This window comes from Microcaecilia unicolor, chromosome 10 (assembly GCF_901765095.1).
Source record: "Microcaecilia unicolor chromosome 10, aMicUni1.1, whole genome shotgun sequence".
NCBI lineage: Eukaryota > Metazoa > Chordata > Amphibia > Gymnophiona > Siphonopidae > Microcaecilia > Microcaecilia unicolor.
In genome coordinates, this window is record NC_044040.1 from 212970533 (window position 1) to 212993171 (window position 22639).

At 44.3% G+C, this 22639-nt stretch overlaps 1 protein-coding gene across 8 annotated transcripts in view; it reads right to left on the reverse strand.

The window, feature by feature from the left end:
* TP63 (tumor protein p63) overlaps positions 1-22639 on the reverse strand; it is a 198806-nt gene that overhangs the window by 143124 nt on the left and 33043 nt on the right. For all 8 annotated transcript variants that reach the window (XR_003943501.1, XM_030215589.1, XM_030215588.1 and 5 more), the window contains exon 2: positions 10764-11018. Coding sequence is in view for 7 of the 8 variants with exons in the window: in XM_030215589.1 (XP_030071449.1) it covers positions 10764-11018 (255 nt within the window). In the remaining variant the exon portion in view is untranslated. The remainder of the gene's footprint in view (positions 1-10763; positions 11019-22639) is intronic.

The following is a 22639-nucleotide window of genomic DNA, read 5'->3' on the forward strand; positions in this document are numbered from 1 at the left end:
ATAATCGTACTCGAATAAAGTGGGATACAAGTATCAAATAAATAAATATAAGTACTTAACAAACTGCAGAAGAGCTTTTGCTGACTACCATCTCCTAAGAGGGCTGATTTTCAAAAAGATATAGATGCCTGGGAGGTTAGCCAGATAAATCTGAAGGGCTGAAAACTCCCCCCTCCCCCAACAATGACTAAAGTAGCTATTTTAAAAGCTCTATTTGAGATTTGGATGTGCATCAACCAATATGTAGCCATGTATTCAGGTTTATTTATTTATTTTATTTGGTACATTTGTATCCCACATTTTCCAACCTATTTGCAGGCTCAATGTGGCTTACATAGTACCGTAAACAGCATTAGCCGATTCCGGTATGAACAAATACAAGGTATGAACAATTACAAGGTGATATTGTGGTAGAATGAGGTACATGTATGGTAAACACAATTGGGGGGAACATTAGAGAGGGAGAGGAAGAGTTAGGATATGTCCATTACGGTCTTTGGTTTCGTTATGTCGCAGGTATCCAGGTTTTTTATGTTGGGTCGGTGGGATATGCTTTTCTGAACAGATCTGTTTTTAGTGCTTTCCGGAAATTTAGGTGGTTGATCGTAGTTTTTACTACTTTTGGTAGTGCGTTCCATAGTTGTGCGCTGAAGTAGGAAAAGCTGGATACATATGTGGATTTGTATTTGAGTCCTTTGCTGCTCGGGTAGTGGAGGTTCAGGTATGATTGTGCTGATTTTATAGTATTTCTGGTTGGCAGGTCGATGAGGTCTGTCATGTATCCCGGTGCCTCGCCGTAAATGATTTTATGAACTGTCGTGCAGATTTTGAAAGCGATACGTTCTTTAATTGGAAGCCAGTACAGTTTTTCTCGGAGTGATTTGGCGTTGTCAAAATGCGTTTTTCCAAATATAAGTCTAGCTGCTGTGTTTTGGGCGGCCTGAAGTTTCTTTATGATTTGTTCTTTGCATCCCGCATAAATTCCATTGCAGTAGTCTGTATGGCTTAGTACCGTTGATTGTTTCCCTCTGGAAGAATGTTTTCACGCGTTTTGAGTTTCCACATTGAGAGAAACATTTTCTTTATGGTGGATTTCACTTGGGTCTCTAGTTAGAGGTTTCGGTCGATTGTTACTCCGAGAATTTTCAGGCTGTCTGAGATAGGGAGGGTGTATCCTGGGGTGTTAATGTTTGTAGGTTTGTATGTATTGTGATGGGATGAGATGATGAGGCAGTGTGTTTTTTCTGTGTTGAGTTTTAGCTGGATATTAGTTGGATATTTTGGAAAGCTGGGAGATACACATCCAGATATCTAAATTGCAGGTACATGCATATGCCTCCTAATTCTGTAAAAGTTGCCAAAAATTGTGTGCACAATTTAATTAAATAAACTAATTAAACTAATTAGTGCCAATAATTGGCTTTTTAAGAAACAATTCTTGGCACTCATTACATTTAATTGAACTTTATGCATGTACATTTAGGGATCAGCTCCTAAACGGGGTGCAGTAATGGGAGGGTCATGTGCGAAACAAAGCATACCTAAAATTAACACGCAGTGTTATAGAATAATGGAGATATGCACCTAAAATAGGCACGTACATTTGTATCACTTTTCAGTTGGTGCAAATGGCCACACCTAGAGTTAGGCACGATTCCCGGGCATAAGCGCTATTCTATAAACCGCATCTAATTTTAAGCGCAACTTATAAAATAGCGCTTTTTGCAGCACCAATTCTTTAGGTGCTATATATAGAATCTAGCCCATGGTGGGGGGGGAGGGGAGGGAATGAACTGGGAATGTTTTGGACAGGGCTAAACAAACACAAAAATACAGACAAATTCTCCGTTTCAAAAGGGAAATGCATGTTTATGTCCTCCAAAATCTACGTGAGAATTTATTGCTGCACCCAGGGATGGTTAGGTTTAGTAAAGGTGCTCATTTTGAGTGGCACTCTACTGGAGATATTAGGGGAGGGCAGCCCCTTAATCCCCCCCCCCCCCCCCCCCCCAGTGGTTTTGTCTGTATTGATACACTGGCATCTATGTAGCCTCTGTTGAGGTTATCCGCATTTATCGTAGTCGAACAGATACTTCCATAGCAAATAACCGGCACCCTGCACATCCATTTCAGCATTCTATTTTAAAACAGACTGTACGTCAGCAGATCCAATTATTGGTGTTCATTGGCTCGTTAGCCAATTTAGTTGCGCTCACATCTCAGGATAGCGTTCAATTTATAGAATCCGGGGGATATAGGGATAGTGCTGGAGCTGAGACTGATATTTGCCAGCATTATCCCTTTAGCGGGCAATTCTTTAAACAGCGCTAAAAGTTAGGGCCCTGTTTATTAAGGTGTGTTAGTTCTTTTACCTCACCTAAACTTAGCGCACATGGAGGGGCATAATCGAACAAAAACGTCTTATCTCCATGGGCGTTTATCTCCGAGAACGGGTCTGTGAAGGGGCAGACCGAACCGTATTTTGGGAAAAAATAGACGTCCATGTTTTATTCGACAATTTGTGAGCTGGGCGTTTTTGTTTTTCAGTGATAATGGAAAATGAAAGCGCCCAGCTCAAAAACGAATAAATCCAAGGCATTTGTTCGTGGGAGGGGCCAGGAGTCGTAGTGCACTGGTCCCCCTCACATGCCAGGACACCAACCGGGCACCCTAGGGGGCACTTTTACAAAAACAAAAAAAAAGGTAAAAGAGCTCCCAGGTGCATAGCACCCTTCCCTTGGGTGTTGAGCCCCCCAAATCCCCCTCAAAACCCACCGCCCACAAGTCTACACCATTACTATAGCCCTAAGGGGTGAAGGGGGCACCTATATGTGGGTACAGTGGGTTTGAGGGGCGGTTTGGAGGGCTCCCATTTACCAGCACAAGTGTAACATGTGGGGGGGGGGGGATGGGCCTGGGTCCACCTGCCTGAAGTCCACTGCACCCCCTAATAACTGCTCCAGTGACCTGCATACTGCTGCCAGGGAGGTGGGTATGACATTTGAGGGTGAAAATAAAAAGTTATGAAACGGCATATTTTGTGGTGGGAGGGGGTTTGTGACCACTGGGGGAGTCAGGGGAGGTCATCCCCGATTCCCTCCAGTGGTCATCTGGTCATTTAGGGCACTTTTTGGGGCCTTATTCGTGGAAAAACAGGGTCCAGGAAAAGTGCCCTAAATTCTCGCTAAAAACGCATATTTTTCTTCCATTACCGGCGAAAGGCGCCCATCTCTGATCACCCGATAACCACGCCCCAGTTCCGCCTTCACCACGTCTTCGACTCGCCCCATCAACTTTGTCCGCATCCGCGATGGAGTGCAGTTGAAAACGTCCAAATTCGGCTTTCGATTATACCGCTTAATTCGTTTTTGTGAGATAAACGTCTATCTCCCGATTTGGGTCGCAATATAGGCGTTTTTCTTTTTCAATTATAAGCTGGATGGTAACCATGTAGGTGCCTATAGGGATATTGTTGGCACGTACATGGTTAACCCACGTTAAAAATGTTAACGCACCTATAACGCTGCTTAGTAAACAGGGCCCTAAGATGATATTTTGTTTTCCACTCCTTTCCTAATAATACCTAGCATTCTATTTGCTTTCTTAGTCGCTGCTGTCACCACCACATAAATTATAAGTTTATCGCCCACTGACAAAAAAATATAACTGCTTTTGAATATTGGCCCCTTGCGTTTCACTGTGGGTCTGAAGAAATGAATTTAATAACTGAGGACAGAATTCTTAAGAGCTTTTTCTATCTGCTCCTAACAGGGGTGACAGAGGAGCAGTTTTCTTCAGTGGCAGGTCCTAAATATAGTACCTTCGCTGGGAAGTTGCTGATGGCGAAATCCCTGGTGTGAGAAGAGTCAATGTCGATCAGTTTCGGACTCTTGATTTTCTGTGTGGATTGAACCTGACAAAAGTGCACTGTCTACCGGCTAATTTATCTGCTTCAAGTGCCCCCCAAAAGTATGGGGTCCTTTTACTAAGGTGCGCTGAAAAATGCGGTAGTGTAGATGCGTGTTTTGTGCGTGCGCAGAATCATTTTTCAGCACACCTGCGGAAAATGCCTTTTTCAACATTTTGGCCGAAAATGGATGCGCGGCAAAATGAAAATTGCCACACATCCATTTTGGGTCTGAGACCTTACCGCCAGCCAGTGACCTAGAGGTAAAGACTCATAGAAACATAGAAACATGACGGCAGATAAAGGCCATATGACCCATCCAGTCTGCCCATCCTCAGTAACCCCTAATTCTTCCTGTTCCTAAGCGATCCCACATGCTTATTTATTTATTTATTTTATTTTGCTGCATTTATATCCCACATTTTCTCACCTTTTTACAGGCTCAATGTGGCTTACAATATAATACAACTACAATCACATTGATGGAATAGAGAATCAGAGTATATATAACAGATAAGATGCATAGGAATATTATGGCAATCACATTCCTCAATCGTCATCCTCCTAAGTGCAAAGGCCTGAAATACAAACTAATGCACTCATCTACCTTCTCCTACATGAGTACGCAGTTCTGGAACTCGTTGCCACGTCACCTGAAAACGGTCTATGAATTGACCAACTTCCGTAAAGCATTAAAAACCTATCTCTTTGACAAGATATATCACAATGATCAACACATGTAATTGTACAACCCTTAATACATCCAGCATTATCTTATAATGCCTTCTGCTCTTACACTATCATGTATTTCATCTTCATGTAACCCAAAACACTCTGTAAAACCAAATGTATACTCTCTTCTATTTCAGTATCCATGACGAATTGTAAGCCACATTGAACCTGCAAAGAGGTGGGATAATGTGGGATACAAATGTAATAAATAAATAAATAAATATTAACGGAGAAGAATTTCAGAATTATTGCTATTAAGGTTCATACGAAAATTATGTTGATTAAGAAGTGGGTAAGTGGATAACAACATAATATAATGATATCAGGACAAGGTATAATTGTCAGTAATTAGGATAAATGGATAACAACATAACATTCTGGAACAGTCCTCGACTCCACCACCTCCACCACCCTTTCTGTGAAATAATACTTCCTTAGGTTACTCCTAAGCCTACTCACGCAGTAACCAGGTGGTAATGACCTACACACGCCAAATGCCATTTTTTGGGCGCATGTAGTGGGGGCACTCCAAATATGAAATTACCGCAAGGGCCACACGGTAGCCGTCCAGTAATTTAATTTTGGCACACGTTGGGTATGCGTAGATGCTTACATGGTTTAGTGAAAGGGCACCTATGTAATTTTGGAAATCTCCACCAGGTGAGATAGTGTGATCTACTTTGTTAATGACCCTTTAGCTCCTTGAAAAGTTCTTGTAACCGATCAGAAGATGGGGCAGGGGCTACATAGCAATATCTGAAGTAAGGGGCCTTCAAGAAGATTTGTGTTGGCCAAGTGCTTAGTTTAATTGATCTGCTCGTCCCTGGTATCCATTTGACCCACTTCTTCTCCAGCCTTTCATTCTGGCCGCTGGCGTCTCAGCTTGGCCTCCAGACGGCGATCGTCTCCTACGCTGTTTGTTACCGGCTGCTGAGCATTGAAGCCTGCTTCGCGTTGGGGAGACTTTATGGAAAAAGCTGCATGCTGTGGTGGTATTGTTTCCTTTTAGACTGCCGATCCCGGCGTTGGCTATCGCCTGCATTAACTGTCTTGTTTGACGGTATCCGCTTTCTAGTCGGCTGTTTCTGATGAAGATTAAGAGAGAGAGATGGATTTGCAGCTCTCCCTGTCTTGGGGGTCAGAGTGGACGGTTGCCGCTATCTATCACAACGAGTCAACACCTCCTCGACCTCTGGAGCTTGCACGGGTGTTTAACAGCATTTGCATGGACCATTTTGGACCAGTGGCGGGAGGCGGGGATGGTGCTGGGCAGACTTATACGGTCTGTGCCAGAGCCGGTGGTGGGAGGCGGGGCTGGTGGTTGGGAGGCGGGGATAGTGCTGGGCAGACTTATACGGTCTGTGCCAGAGCCGGTGGTGGGAGGCGGGGCTGGTGGTTGGGAGGCGGGGATAGTGCTGGGCAGACTTACACGGTCTGTGCCCTGAAAAGGACAGGTCCAAATCAAGGTAAGGTATACACAAAAAGTAGCACATATAAGTTTATCTAGTTGGGCAGACTGGATGGACCGTGCAGGTCTTTTTCTGCTGTTATCTACTATGTTATATATGTTATTCTTTTTCTTTCTCTCTACTCTGATTACTTATCTATTTAATATTGTATTTGTATGTTCACTGGATTTGCACTAGCCTTTTCAGTCTCTTGTAAGCCACTTTGAGCCTGCATCTTGTGGGAAAAGGTGGGGTATAAATGCGATAAATAAATTAAAAAAATAAATAATTTGGAGAAGTCATGGTACATGATTTCATTTTTACTGTGCCCCTGAGCCCCAACTGAAAGCCCGACATTTGACTACATGGAAGCAGAGATACACTGCAAGACCATGAACCATCTGTGGTACTGCTGTGAGAAGAAAAATGGACAACTCTATTTATCGGCTTTTCCGGTTTATGATTCTATGTAAACAGCAAATTCTGGATCACCCTGACCTACTGTTTTGCTTCATTTCCCAAGGTTACACGCAGCACCGTTCTACCTGCAGCTGGTTTTACTGGTGGCAAAGCTGATTGCCACACATGTTGCAGGATAAGGAAACCTGTCTGGCTGTTAAACAGGAGTGGGCGGAACCCTGCTGCACATAAATGTCCCTTGAGCGGAGAACAATCCCAGGTGTAGCACCTTCTGAAATCCTTGTTTTGGTCTTGTAGCTGGGAGGGAATTTGTGGACTCTTCATGTGGGAATTGAGAGAGAGCAACTATCCCACAAGATATGAAATCCATCATTGAGCTCTGACTACACATTGAGCTTAATTTCAGGGATCTCACTTCTCAGTCACACTAATTATATACTTTGTTTTCTTTCAATAAAATCTATTCTTTAGAAATGGTCTCTATTTATTCCTTGGCATCATGCATTTTGCACCTCTGCCGAGGAGTTAAGGAGTGAAGGTATTATCGGCTCAGTGTGTTTTTCTAAAATAAGGAATAATATTTGGAACAACAGCAGTTCGTAGCGATTTCTCACACTTAATAAGCCTAGACAATGTCATCCAAAATATTATGCAAAGAACTGACCTATAACAAGTAAGAACTGAGAATTCTATCAACTTTATACATTATGGGAGAGGTTCCAATTTTAACCTTCAACCTCTAAAGATCTGCTATGAAATCTGACTTAAAAAATCAAACATAAGGTTGCTTCCTAAATCAAATGATGTGGAGGGGCATAATCGAACAGGGCGCCCAAGTTTTCCTGAGGACGTCCTTGCAGGACGTCCCCGCGAAGGGGCGGGGAAACCCGTATTATCGAAACAAGATGGGCGTCCATCTTTCGTTTCGATAATACGGTCGGGGACGCCCAAATCTCAACATTTAGGTCGACCTTAGAGATGGTCGTCCACGATTTTCGGCGATAATGGAAACCGAGGACGCCCATCTCAGAAACGACCAAATCCAAGCCATTTGGTTGTGGGAGGAGCCAGCATTCGTAGTGCACTGGTCCCCCTCAAATGCCAGGACACCAACCGGGCACCCTAGGGGGCACTGCAGTGGACTTCACAAATTGCTCCCAGGTGCATAGCTCCCTTACATTTGGTGCTGAGCCCCCCTAACTCCCCCCCCAAAACCCACTACCCACAACTGTACACCACTACCATAGCCCTTAGGGATGAAGGGGGGCACCTAGATGTGGGTACAGTGGGTTTGTGGTGGGTTTTGGAGGGCTCACATTTACCACCACAAGTGTTACAGGCAGGGGGGATGGGCCTGGGTCCACCACCTGCCTGAAGTGCACTGCAGTACCCCCTAAAACTGCTCCTGGGACCTGCATACTGCTGTCATGGAGCTGAATATGATATTTGAGGCTGACATAGTGGCTAGAAAAATATTTTAAATTTTTTTAGGGTGGGAGGGGATTAGTGACCACTGGGGGAGTAAGGGGAAGTCATCCCCGATTCCCTCTGGTGGTCATCTGGTCAGTTTGCGCACCTCTTTGAGGCTTGGTCGTAAGAAAAAATGGACCACGTAAAGTCACTCAAGTGCTCATCAGGGACACCCTTCTTTTTTCCTTTATCGGTCAAGGACACCCATGTATTAGGCACGCCCCAGTCCCGCCTTTGCTACGCTTCCAACACGACGGAAAGCAGTTGAGGATGCCCAAATTCGGCTTTCGATTATGCCGATTTGGGCGACCCTGGGAGAAGGACACCCATCTCCCGATTTGTGTCGAAAGATGGGCGCCCTTCTCTTTCGAAAATAAGCCTAATAGGGGCCCTTTTACTAAGGCGTGACAAAGGATAGGCCCCGCTTGTGTATGCACGTGTTTTCGACGCGTGCGGGTTCATTTTTAAGCGTGCCTGGAAAAAAGGCGCTTTTTTGTGGCCAAAAATGGACATACGGCAAAATTAAAATCAGCACACGTCCATTTTCGGTCTGAGACCTTACCGCCACCCATTGACTTAGCGGTAAGGTCTCACGCTCTAACCGGGCAATAATCATCAGCGCGTGTAACCTGCTGATTACCGCCGGGTAAGCGCCATGTGGCAGAAAATAGAAAATATTTTCTACTGCGTATTTTAGATGCGCGTCAAAAATGGAATTACCACCCAGGGCATGTAGTAGCCGGGTGGTAGTTCCAATTTGATGCACATTGGATGCGCATAAGTGCCTACACACCTTAGTAAAAGGGCCCTATAGGCACTTACACCTATGGCACATCATGGATAGTATAGTCATCCCTGCACAATATATTGCATTGTGATGCCCGGGATATCCTTGAAACTAATTTTTAGATGTCACTTAGAAGGTTGTTTCAGAAGCCAGACTAATGGCCATGTGACAGTATTATGTACTGCTTTGTGAAAGACCCAGGAATGTTGTGGTCACCTGACACTGATGACCCCTAGTGGCCAGACTCAGGATTCATGCATACCAGATTCTGGAAGGAGCATGGACTGTGACCATGAGAAAGGGGAAAGAAGGTTTAAGGGGCAATTCAACAACAGGACATGTTCATTTAGGTGCCTCAAGGTCATGAGGTGTGAGAGATTCCGGTACAGAGCACCAGCGTAACCCAGCATTAGCATAAATGCAGCGGGGGATGCACTTAACTTCTATTATCCATACTCCATCTATATTACATTATAGGAGAAATTCTATATATGGTGCTGAATGTTAGACGTCACTTCAGCGCTTTCTAGGACACAAGGAGCCTAAACAGGGCAGAAACAGCAGTTCCAGGTGAAAATACGCTTATAGAATAGTGCGTAAGTGTTTCTGTGAAGAGGGCGTGGCCATGGGAGGGGCATGGGCAGGCCAGGGCCATTCCTTTAAAATGCACGCAATATTATAGAATTCTAGGGATCCACACCCAACTTGCATACTGGGATTTATGCCTGGTTTCAGTTGGCGTAACTCCTCGCACTCACAGTTGAGCGCAAATGCCTGCACTGTGTGATATTCCATAAAGGACGCTGATCTCGGAACACCCGCTACAGAATATTGTTCAGCACTGATTCTTTTGAGAGCTGAATTTTGAGCACCATTTATGGAATTTTCCCCTTTGTAAGTTACACACATTCCTGTAGATATCAGGAAGGTGCTCCGCTCGCATTTTCATGTACACTTACACATGTTAAGTGCTAATATTATATATATTTACGCATCGAAGGGTTGGATAAATGCAGATGCTTTGAATATAGAATTTCCCTTTTTCGTGCTGTTGTTCCCTCCAATGTCCAAGACATTCACATGGAAAATTCTGCATGGTAAATTGAAGCTATGGACTCTTGATAAGGGTGGAGTAAAAAGCAATTAAATTTTAATATGACAGTAGAGCAGAAGAAACTCTTCCAGTTGGGTGAGTTTGAAAGCTGTTATTAGTGAAATTTAGAGAGGGAAAAAAAAAGATGACAGGTGTTAATCAAAGCAGATGAGGTCACATCAGGAAATAAACTTATAAGAGTTAGACATGAAGAACCTTGTGGGGGGGCAAGATAATGTAGGCAAAGGAACTTAGTTCATATTAATGAATCACAGAGAAAAAAAGTTGGGAAGGAGATGTGATAACCTTAGACAATGAAGTTAAGCTCTAATGAGAAAGGGAAGGAGATCTATGTCAGGTGAGAACAACGGAGGAACTTTTGCACCCAATGGAAGAGAATATAAGTAGGTCCAGATGGCCTCAGAAGATCATTAAAGTATCTAATAATCCACTGCAAAACCTACTTGGTGGACATTAAAATAAAACTGAAAAGCAAATTCCCTCAATGAAAATGATTTACTTTTTTAAAAGTTGAATGTCAGCTTGCCAAATTGGATTTGTCCGGTAGGAAGCATTCCACTGACACCTTCCCACTAGTTTCTAATCATCTTTCACCGTTGGAGCACACAGTCATTTCAATTTCTTTAACTGGACCAGTGATCTCCCAATTCACTCATGTTCAATTGGGATAACTCTTTATGGACAGTATAACAGAGGCTCTACTGAGGATAGAAAACGGAAAAAAAACAACAACCGAGAAACTGTTTTCCATTCATAAGGTCTTACGTCCTGCTTGTCGGTTAACACTTATTTCTACACATTGCTTTCCTATATGTGATGAACAGGGCTAAGACCTTCAGTACCTATCTTTATACAAGAAGCTTGTAAGAACACCGGTTGCCTTACCGTCCACGTTGCAGACTTTGCTGTGCTGGACTGTTGAAATGATACATCGAAGCTGTGAGGTCCGGGATAATCAGTGTTGGATGGGATGGCTGGAGAAGGGGAGAGAGCATCAAACGTAGAGCTTGGCTGTGCATAGGGTGAAGGTGCTGTGACACTGTTCTGAGCATGCTCAGTGTTGTATGGGCTTGTGGAAGAAGATCCATTTTGAATCTGCTGGTCCATACTATTTAAGAGCCCCAAGTTTGTATACTGCGGCTACAAGAAAGTGAAGAAAAAAACGAAAAGAAATTCAGTGTTAACTTGGAATCGAAAAGAAAACAAGGATAAAGCCTCCTAAGCTTTACAATGAAATTCTTCTCAATAGTTATCAAAAATTATGTTTCAAGTGTATTAAGACTTGATATACCACCAGTCAAGAGCACCATCTCAGTGGTTTCCATTAGATGCAAAATATAATAGGCAAAGGGAGCAAAAGAAAAGAAATATGTTGATCTAACATATCAAACAACAAAAGAAAAAAGCACAACTGGGCCTCCAAGACGGTGACAAACAAGAATACTTTATTCTTGAAGACCCGACATGGGCCGTGTTTCGGCACAACAGTACCTGCCTCAGGGGTCTAATGGTAAGACATAATATAAAATAATATAAAACATATATACAATCTTCATCCCTTCTATCCTCATGGTGCCTGATACACACCTACCTCATTTCGACCACAATATAACCTGCATTTGTTATAAACCGACTGGCGTACGCCTTTACGGTACTATGTAAGCCACATTGAGCCTGCAAATAGGTGGGAAAAGGTGGGGTACAAATGTAATAAATAAATAAATAATATAAAAATCATAGAAAACACATAGAAAATCATATACATTGAGAGACTACAGAGATGATTGCATACATACAAATCTGGGTGCCATTATCCATAGCCATAATATGCAATTGTGTGTACCGTGTGAAAGTGCCTAACAACATACTAAGAAAGAAAATGATAAAAGCAATACATATATAACAATGATAGCTACATGCAACGTAGTTATGTTAACAATAAGCGACAAAGGGGTCCTTTTACTAAGGTGTACTGAAAAATGACTTGCGCTGGTGTATTGGATGTGTGCAGGTCCATTTTTCAGCGCACCTGAAAAAAAGGCGCTTTTTTGGCCAAAAATGGATGTGCAGCAAAATAAAAATTGACGCGTGTCCATTTTGGGCCTGAGACCTTAATGCCACCCATTGACTTAGTGGTAAGTTCTCACATGTTAACCGGGTGGTAATCATTCTCACGCATTAATTGGGCAATAATCATCAGCATGTGTACACTGCCAATTACTGCCCAGTTAGTGCCATGTGCCAGAAATTTTCCGACACGTATAAAAAATGAAATTACCGCCCAGGCAGTAGTTCCAAATTGTTGGGTGTGCATAGGCACCTACACAGCTTAGTAAAAGGGCCCCAGAGTGTGTACATGACATTGACATGTGAACATATATATTATATTATATTATATTATAGTAATACACAATACTATGATGTGTATTTTATACATAATATACACTTACAGGGGCATAATTGAAAGAAGGGCGCCCATCTTTCGACACAAATCGGGAGATGGGCGTCCTTCTCTCAGGGTCGCCCAAATCGGCATAATTGATAGCCGATTTTGGGCGTCCTCAACTGCTTTCCGTTGCAGGGACGACCAAAGTTCCCGGGGGTGTGTCGGCAGTGTACCGAAGGCGGGACGGGGCTGTGATTAAGAGATGGCCGACTTCGGCAGATAATGGAAAAAAGAAGGCCAGCTCTGATGAGCATTTGGCCGACTTTACTTGGTCCTTTTTTGTTCACGACCAAGCCTTGAAAAGGTGCCCGAACTGACCAGATGACCACCGGAGGGAATCGGGGATCACCTCCCCTTACTCCCCCAGTGGTCACCAACCCCCTCCCACCCAAAAAAAATTTGTAAACATTTTTTTTTGCCAGCCTCAAATGTCATACCCAGCTCCATCACAACAGTATGCAGGTCCCTGGAGCAGTTTTTAAAGGGTGCAGTGCACTTCAGGCAGGTGGGCCTAGGCCCATCCCCCCTACCTGTGGTGGTAAATGTGAGCCCTCCAAAGCCCACCCGAAACCCACTGTACCCACATGTAGGTGCCCACCCCTTCACCCCTTAGGGTTATGGTAGTGGTGTACAGTTGTGGGGAGTGGGTTTTGGGGGGAGTTGGGGGGCTCAGCACCAAAGGTAAGGGAGCTATACACCTGGGATCAATTTGTGAAGTCCACTGCAGTGCCCCCTAGGGTGCCCGGTTGGTGTCCTGACATGTGAGGAGGACCAGTGCACTACGAATGCTGGCTCCTCCCACGACCAAAAGGCTTGCATGTGGTCGTTTTAGAGATGGGCGTCCTTGGTTTCCATTATCGGCGAAAACCAAGGTTGTCCATCTCTAAGGTCGACCATCTCAACATTTAGGTTGACCATCTCTTAGGTCGACCTAAATGTTGAGATTTGGGCGTCCTCGACCGTATCATTGAAACAAAAGAGGGACGCCCATCTTGTTTTGATAATACAGGATGCCCCGTCCCTTCGCGGGGACATCCTCAGAGATGGGCGCCCTTAGAGATGGGTGTCCCCGTTCGAAAATGCCCCTCTTAGTGTCAGTGATAAAAGTACAATATCCTCAAAAAGGAGTAAAATATGTCTTAAGATAATAATAATGGTGCGCAAACAATCAATTGGGAGCCGAGAGTGTGTGAATAGACCATATAATGTGCGAAACATATTAAAAAGTGTGAAGTTAGAACATATGCTGTGCAGAGCATATTAAAGATGGGGAAGATAAGAATATCAATACTATCTATCTTACCCAAAATGAAAGAAGTTCTTGAAGATAGAAACTAAACGGAATGTGACTGGATGGACTGTTCAGATCTCTATCTGCCATCACTTACATAGTAACATAGTAACATAGTAGATGACGGCAGAAAAAGACCTGCACGGTCCATCCAGTCTGCCCAACAAGAAACTCATATGTGCTACTTTTTGTGTATACCCTACTTTGATTTGTACCTGTGCTCTTCAGGGCACAGACCGTATAAGTCTGCCCAGCACTATCCCCGCCTCCCAACCACCAGCCCCGCCTCCCAACCACTGGCTCTGGCACAGACCGTATAAGTCTGCCCAGCACTATCCCCGCCTCCCAACCACCAGCCCCGCTTCCCACCACCGGCTCTGGCACTGTGTAGCTTTCAAGTCTTATTTAACATCTCTACTGCTGTTCTTTGCTGCACAACAGAAATGGCATGGTACGCATCCAACTAGTCTAAGCTATGTTACTCTGTGTTTAAGGGAACACCCCTGGCCCGCCCATGCCAATCCCATGGTCATGACCCTTTGCCGATCTGTGCAGAAACACTTATGTGCCATTCTATAGATGGGTGCGTGTGTTTTCATGCAGATCTGCTGTTTTTTCCTCATCTCGGCACTTTGCATCTGTTAGAATCCTTTTTTGATGCTGAAAATTCAGTACAGAAATACCCCCTAATTCTACAAAAGTTGCCAAAAATCGTATCCACAAATTTGGGCATGCATCCAATTTCCATGTGCAATTTAATTGTATAACGAGCTAATTAGCACTAATTGTCTTTAACAAGCAATTATAGGCAGTAATTGAATTTAATTGGCATTTACATGAGTAAATTTAGGTGTGGGATCCATGCCTAAAATTTAAGCATGATCTGAAAAAGGGGTGCAGAAATGGGAGGGTCATGGGCATAGCGGGGGTGTTCCTAAAATTAACGCACGTTGTTATAGAATAATGGGGATACGCACCGAATACAGCTGTGTAAATTTGTACCATGTTTCACTTGGTGCAGATGGCCACGCCTGAAGTTAGGTGCAATTCCCTGGCATAAGCAACTAGTCTTTAAACTGCCCTAACTTTACACGCAACTTACAGAATGGTGCTTTTTTTGGCACCATATATAGAATCGAGCCCATACCCACGGATTCTATATAGTGCGCTTAGATTTAGGCACCAAAATGGGCATGGATTCTATATCACCGCACGTAATTTAATTGACTTGACTTAAGCTAATGAGCGCTGATAACAGCACTTAAGCAATAATGAGAACTAATTGGTATTGATTAGAATTTAGGCGCACAGCTCGCTAAGCATATTCTGTAACGATGTGCACTGAGCTTCTAACATGCGCAGGAAAAAGGGGCATGGTTATGGGCAGGGCCGTAGCCAGACTTCGGCGGGAGGGGAGTCTAGAGCTTGAGGTGAGGCTCATTTTACCCCCCCCCCCCACCATTGCCAACCTCCCCGCTGCCACCGCAGCCGCCGCCACCACCACCAACAACAACTTTGATCCCCCCCTGCCGACAACCCTCTCCACCCCCCTCCCGCCGCCGCCTATCTTTGCTGGCGGGGGACCCCAACCCCCGCCAGCCAAGGTCCTCTTCTTCCTTCATTCTGTTTCTGAGTCTGACGTCCTGCACGTTGTACGCGCAGGACGTCAGACTCAGAAACAGAACGTAGGAAGAAGAGGACCTCGGCTGGCGGGGGTTGGGGTCCCCTGCCAGCAAAGATAGGCGATGGCGGGTTGACGGCGGGTTGGCGGCGGGAGAGGGGTCGAGAGGGTTGTCGGCAGGGGGGTCCAGGGCCAAATCTACGGGGGCTCAGGCCCCCATGGCCCCACGTAGCTACGCCCCTGGTTACGGGCGGGGGAAATGGGCATTTCATGGGCAAAATTTAGGCGCCTAGTTATAGAATATGGTCCAGTGCACCTAAATCTATGTGCTGAGATTTACACCAGGTTCTCGTTGGCGTAAATGGATGTGCGCAGATATCGGCACTGAAATATCAACTAAGCATATTCTATAATCAGCACCTAAAACTAAGTGCTAATTATAGAATACACTTAGTCAGCACTGATTTTTTAGGCACCATATATAGAATCTCCTCCACAGAGTCTAATGTTCAGCATCATAGAATTTCCCCCAGTGCACTTACTTGCATAAAGGCTGCTATATTGTGCACTTATGTAAACCCTTTTAGACTGTGAGCCGTCCGGGGACAGGGAAATACCCAGTGTACCTGAATGTAACTGAAAAAAGTTGCGAGCTTCCAAACTGCCTTCCTTTCCTGTCCCTAAGCACCTCTACAATTTCTTATCTCCATCAAGTCCAGAATCTTTTCCTACTGACCACAGGGTCACCCATCTTGCCAAATCACCAGGTAATGATTCTCCCCTCAGGAAGTAATAGTATTAAACTACCCATGTTTACTATGACAACCATGAAAGCAAACAAAAATGCAAGATTGTAAGACGGAAGCAGTCGAGTTATCTGCAAGGCCACGTGTTCAGCCAAAACACGCATTGCCGTTCCGTGGTGCCAAAGAGGATTGATCTTCAGAGCATTTCACCGTATGGCAGATGTGAAGAGGAGGTATTTTACAATACACTTGTAGGGCACACCCTGTCTTATTCTTCTATATGATGGGAATCCTCACAGGGAGATTAGCATATAATTTACAGTATAATGGGCAGAAAAGCTAGAAGCCAAAGCAATATAGCCAGTTTGAGCAGTTCCCGAATGAGGAAGAGAGGTGTGGTAGCTGTGTTAGTCCACTCTTAAAGGTTATCAATAGAAATGAAACAAAATAAAACATGGAAAAGAAAATAAGATGATACCTTTTTTATTGGACATAACTTAATACATTTCTTGATTAACTCTCGAAGGTTGCCCTTCTTCCTCAAATCGGAAATAAGCAAATGTGGTAGCAGATAGTATATATAAGAGAAACATCAAAGCATTACTTTGACAGTCTGACAGAGTGGGAGGGTGGGGGTATGCATGGGGACATCAAAGCATTTCACTGATATTCTAACAGGATGGGTGAATGAGGAAGAAAAAGCATCGTATCATAGACTCCTCAAAGCAAGTTCTAGGTTTGAAATCGACAAAGTATATGCAGTCATTGGCTGACATACCTCAGCTGATGTAGTCCCCTATTTACTAATACGTGGTATGCAATAAGAGCATTATCACACGTTATCTGCTGCATGACCTATTTTGTGCAACAGGCTTTGCAGCAGATAACATGCAATAACAGCGTCATCATGCAGTAAGCATTAGGAAAGAGGGGTCTTATTGTTTGGAAGTTTACATCGTGCTGTAGAATTGTAGATGAATCATTCCATTGCAGCCTGTAATATTTTCAAGAACACTCAATGATTATACAGTAATTATGGATGTGAAATTTACAGGTGCTTTACTGTCTTGGAGGTGGTTCAGTGTCTCTGACTACGTAACACTAACTAGACGATTGTCTTGTAGACGAGTCTGAGAAAGACTTTTGGACCAAACTTGATTGATGTGGAGGGGCATTTTCGCTATGACATCGTTTTGTGCTAAACGTCCCAAATCCGAATAGGAAATTTAGAGGGTCATTATTGAACGGGGGCCGGCCATCTACAAGGGTGGCCATCTCTAATGACGGCCCCGTTAAGCGGCGTACCCAACCGTATTATCAAAACAAGATGGCCGGCCATCTTTCATTTCGATAATATGGTCGGGGCCAGCCAAATCTCAACATTTGAGCCGCCCTTAGAGATCGCCGGCGTTAGAGATGGCCGACATTGGTTTTCGCCGATAATGGAAACTAATGGCGGCCATCTCAAACCCAGCCAAATCCAAGCCATTTGATCGTGGGAGGAGCCAGCATTTGTAGTGCACCGGTCCCCCTCACATGCCAGGACACCAACCGGGCACCCTAGGGGGCACTGCAGTGGACTTCACAAATTGATCCCAGGTGCATAGCTCCATTACCTTGGTTGCTGAGCCCCCCAAACCCCCCAACACCCACTCCCCACAACTGTATACCACTACCATAGCCCTTAGGGATGAAGGGGGGCCACCTAGATGTGGGTACAGTGGGTTTCTGGTGGGTTTTGGAGGGCTCCCATTTACCACCACAAGTGTAACAGGTAGGGGTGATGGGCCTGGGTCCGCCTGCCTAAAGTGCACTGCAGTACCCACTAAAACTGCTCCAGGGACCTGCATAGTGCTGTGATGGAGCTGGGTATGACATTTGAGGCTGGCATAGAGGCTGGCAAAAAAATGTTTTAATTTTTTTTTTTTTTGGGTGGGAGGGGGTTGGTGACCACTGGGGGAGTAAGGGGAGGTGATCCCCGATTCCCTCCGGTGGTCATCTGGTCAGTTCGGGCACCTTTTCAAGGCTTGGTCGTGAACAAAAAAGGACCAAGTAAAGTCGGCCAAATGCTTGTCAGAGCCGGCCTTCTTTTTTCCATTATCCACCAAAGCCGGCCATCTCTTAACCATGCCCCGTCCCGCCTTCGATACACTGCCGACACGCCCCCTTGAACTTTGGCCAGCCCCGCGACGGAAAGCAGTTGAAGCCGGCCAAAATTGGCTTTCGATTATACCGATTTGGCCGGGCTTAGGAGAAGGCCGGCCATCTCCCGATTTGTGTCAGAAGATGGCCGCCCTTCTCTTTCGAAAATAAGCAAGATAGTCTGATAAATGGGAGTCGGCAATTTTCAAAGAGATTTTTGCAGCTAAAAAGCATTTTACTAGAGTAAATGAACTGTCTGAAAATTGTTCTCCCTTAATATGGCTAAAAAAGTGTGCATTGTACCACAGAGGTTCTATGTTTAGCCACTTGGGGAGGAGGAGCCCCCAGGGAGTGGTAAAGTAGGGGGTGGAAAAATGGATAAATAGATGGCATTTTCAAATCGACACATGAATCTTTCAAACTTTCAAGCAACATTCTACCTGAGTAGAAAATGCACAACAGTCCAAGTCAGACCTAGGGCATTATTAAGCAGTGAGTTCTCATCCAAAATTAAAGAAGTCTCAATGTTTTTTTATTAATCTTTAAGAATTCTTTTAAGCTAAAATGAATCCTTACCATTCCAATCAATCCAGTGGACATCTGTCTAAATGTTAGCACTGGCATACCAGTTCCAGTCCAGTTATACATTGCATTCCCCAGATACATGTCATAGTCCTGTTCACTCTTTAAATAACTATTAATCTCTTTACACTTATCTTGGTGGTGACATGAGCAGCTGTTCCTCCCACCCTTTGCCCCCTCCACCTTTAATGATCCCGCTTCACCCCTATAACTCTGACCCCCCCATAGGCAGGTGCTGAATAGTACAGGTGAGACAAATAGAGAACAATGCACAACGCAGCAGGTCTCAAGCTTTTACTGTAAGGGCATCTTGCTTAGAGCCCATCTTAAAGGCAAACAGTGGAAAGGATTTTGTGCAGAGATAAGGTTCCAGGGTTAGAACCTGTTATGGACTCTTCTGCAATAATTAAAAAAAAAAAAAAAAACAGCTTTCATGGGCATGAGATTCCTTACACTAGAACATTTACAGGAACCACCCAGAACAATGAAACCTGAACTGAGCTGCTTGAGTGCCTGTAACAAAATTCCTCTGTACAAGACGGCAGCAGGAAGAAAGATACCACCCCCAAGTACATTATTTACAGGCATATTGTCTTCCCAACAACGGAATCAGTTTTCAGCATTATGTGAGGCCCATACAGCACTGCAAGGTAGAGGGCATGTTTTCAGTGAATTTGTAGAAACTGGAGAAGCTTGCTGTCAAGAGTCCAGAAATGCAGCATCTGTACCATACCTAGCCGAAGCTAGGCAGATGTTAGCGTTGCAGTGATTCATACTGGACCATGAAACTATTTCTATGCATTTTAGTTCCACGACAGCTTGAATATCTTCAGAACATACCAGCTACAGGCATTCGGCAACTCACAACGTTCTTACAATGTATTCAACTTTCTCCAGGGCTTTTTTTGAGGGGGTACTTAGGGGTACTGAGTACCGGCACCTTTTCCACTGTCTGCTAAACTTTACCCATGGTTCTTGTATTTTAATGAAAGAGCTCAGGTTCTACATACAAATTCTACCTTGTCATAGACTCTATGACTGGTTGCAGGGGACCTGGCTATTGTAGGGTGGGTCCCTCAATGATCACTCCACCCCTGAAGGGTGGCCTGGCATTTGAGTAACAACAGCTTTTTTGCTAGACAAAATGCACTGACTTTCTCACACCTAAGCAGTACAGGGGTGAAGGAGGAAAGGAATTCATATGGGTGGCATTACAAGCAATATTAAAATTAAGCATGCTACATTGTATCAGGGATACGGGTTTGGCTAATTTGGGAAGGAGAGTTCTTTCATTACTAGGTCTTTGTTATAGAACCAGAGGCTAAGAGGATGATTTTGTATCAACTGTAGAATATTATAGTCTAAACTGGAATAATAGGCAATGAGTTGGCGGGAAGGGAAGGGGGCAGAAGCAGTCTTACTGGAAATGATAGGCAACCCACTCTGCCCCAGATGACCAATAGTAAGAAATTGGAGTGAAAATAAGGAGCAGAAATCTCAGAATTCATGTGCCAAGATACTAAACAGAAATATTAGTTTAGATAACCAACTTGCATATTCTCCCCTTTTTTTTTTACCTGATTGTTCATTATCCAGCTTATAATTGAAAAAGAAAAACGCCTATATTGCGACCCAAATTGGGAGATAGACGTTTATCTCACAAAAACGAATAAAGCGGTATAATCAAAAGCCGAATTTGGACGTTTTCAACTGCACTCTGTCGCGGATGCGGACAAAGTTGATGGGGGCGTGTCAAAGGCGTGGTGAAGGTGGAACTGGGGCGTGGTTATTGGCCGATCAGAGATAGGCGCCTTTCGCCGATAATGGAAAAAAAATATGCGTTTTTAGCGAGAATTTAGGGCACTTTTCCTGGACCCTGTTTTTCCACGAATAGGGCCCCAAAAAGTGCCCTAAATGACCAGATGACCACTGGAGGGAGTCGGGGATGACCTCCCCTGACTCCCCCAGTGGTGACAAACCCCCTCCCACCACAAAAATATGCCGTTTCACAACTTTTTATGTTCACCCTCAAATGTCATACCCACCTCCCTGGCAGCAGTATGCAGGTCACTGGAGCAGTTATTAGGGGGTGCAGTGGACGTCAGGCAGGTAGACCCAGGCCCATCCCCCCCCCACCTGTTACACTTGTGCTGGTAAATGAGAGCCCTCCACACCGCCCCCCAAACCCACTGTACCCACATGTAAGTGCCCCCTTCACCCCTTAGGGCTATAGTAATGGTGTAGACTTGTGGGCGGTGGGTTTTGAGGGGGATTTGGGGGGCTCAACACCCAAGGGAAGGGTGCTATGCACCTGGGAGCTCTTTTACCTTTTTTTTTTTTTTTGTAAAAGTGCCCCCTAGGGTGCCCGGTTGGTGTCCTGGCATGTGAGGGGGACCAGTGCACTACGAATCCTGGCCCCTCCCACGAACAAATGCCTTGGATTTATTCGTTTTTGAGCTGGGCGCTTTCATTTTCTATTATCACTGAAAAACAAAACGCCCAGCTCACAAATTGTCGAATAAAACATGGACGTCTATTTTTTTCGAAAATACGGTTCGGTCCGCCCCTTCACGGACCCGTTCTCGGAGATAAACGCCCATGGAGATAGACGTTTTCGTTCAATTATGCCCCTCTATATCATCCATGTTTCTCTATATATTACCAATTGTATCTGTACTCTGACATGGCATAAGTCATGACGGAAATTGTAAGCCACATTGAGCCTGCAAATAGGTGAGAAAATGTGGGATACAAATGCAAGTGTAAAGAGAGTGGGAAGTGGACCAAATGACTCCAGGGAAACGGGATACAGGATTTCGAAGTACCACTTTATTCAATAACTCGGTTTCCTATAAATTGTGGTCTGAAAAAAATATGGACCTTTAGAGATATTTAAATCCAAAAAGTGATTCTAATGGTCCATATTTTATTCAGACCACAATTTACAGGAAACCGAGTCATTGAATAAAGTGGTACTTCAAAATCCTATATCCCGTTTCCCTGGAGTCATTGGTCCACTTCCCACCCTCTTTACACTGTTATATTTGTGTGGGAGTTAGTGTTCATCCACTACTACTACTACTACTACTACTATTAAACATTTCTATAGCGCTACTAGACTTATGCAGCGCTGTACAAATTAACATGAAAAGACAGTCCCTGCTCAACAGAGCTTACAATCTAAATTGGACAGATGAACAGACAGCTAGGGGTTGGGAAATTGCAGTGGTAGGGGTGATAAGTGAGGGTGTTGAGTAAGAGAGTCATGGTTAGGAGTCGAAAGCAGTAGCAAAGAGGTGGGCTTGTAGTCTTTCTTGATTGAGAGCAAGGTTAAAATTCTTAGACAGAACTCTACGGGGCTACCCAAGGGCTGCTGGTTTCCAGGAGGGAGCCTAAGTTACACCCTGAGCTTCCCTGCCGTGACAAGCCTTATGCCATAAAAATATGCAACCTTAAGGCAATGCAGGAGTTGCTTAGTAGCATATAAACTGTACATTTTAGGACAATGGGGGGAAAAGTTCTCATGGAAGAGAAGAGTGAGAGAAACTGTCATACGCTATACTCACCTTGACTGTGACAACTAGACAAGTCATACATTCATTAAACAAATCAATACCTAAACATGCTACACTGCCCTAAAACTTGGGCTTTATTTGCCGATAATAATGCACACTCTTTTGAAAGAGTGTGTACCATCCCACGGAATCCTTATAGGTCACCTGAATTTGGGCACATAAACTTATTAGTCAGTTAGGCGCTTGCAATCATTATTGGTGTTATCGAGCACTTAATTGGCAGAATTAGGAGTTACATGTGGTTCTGTCCTGCGCCTAAATTTCATTGCACTCAACTCAAACGGGGGTTTGGCCACAGAAGGGCATGGGTTGGTCAGGGGTGTTCCCAGAAATGAGGTGTGATGCTATAGAATAGCAA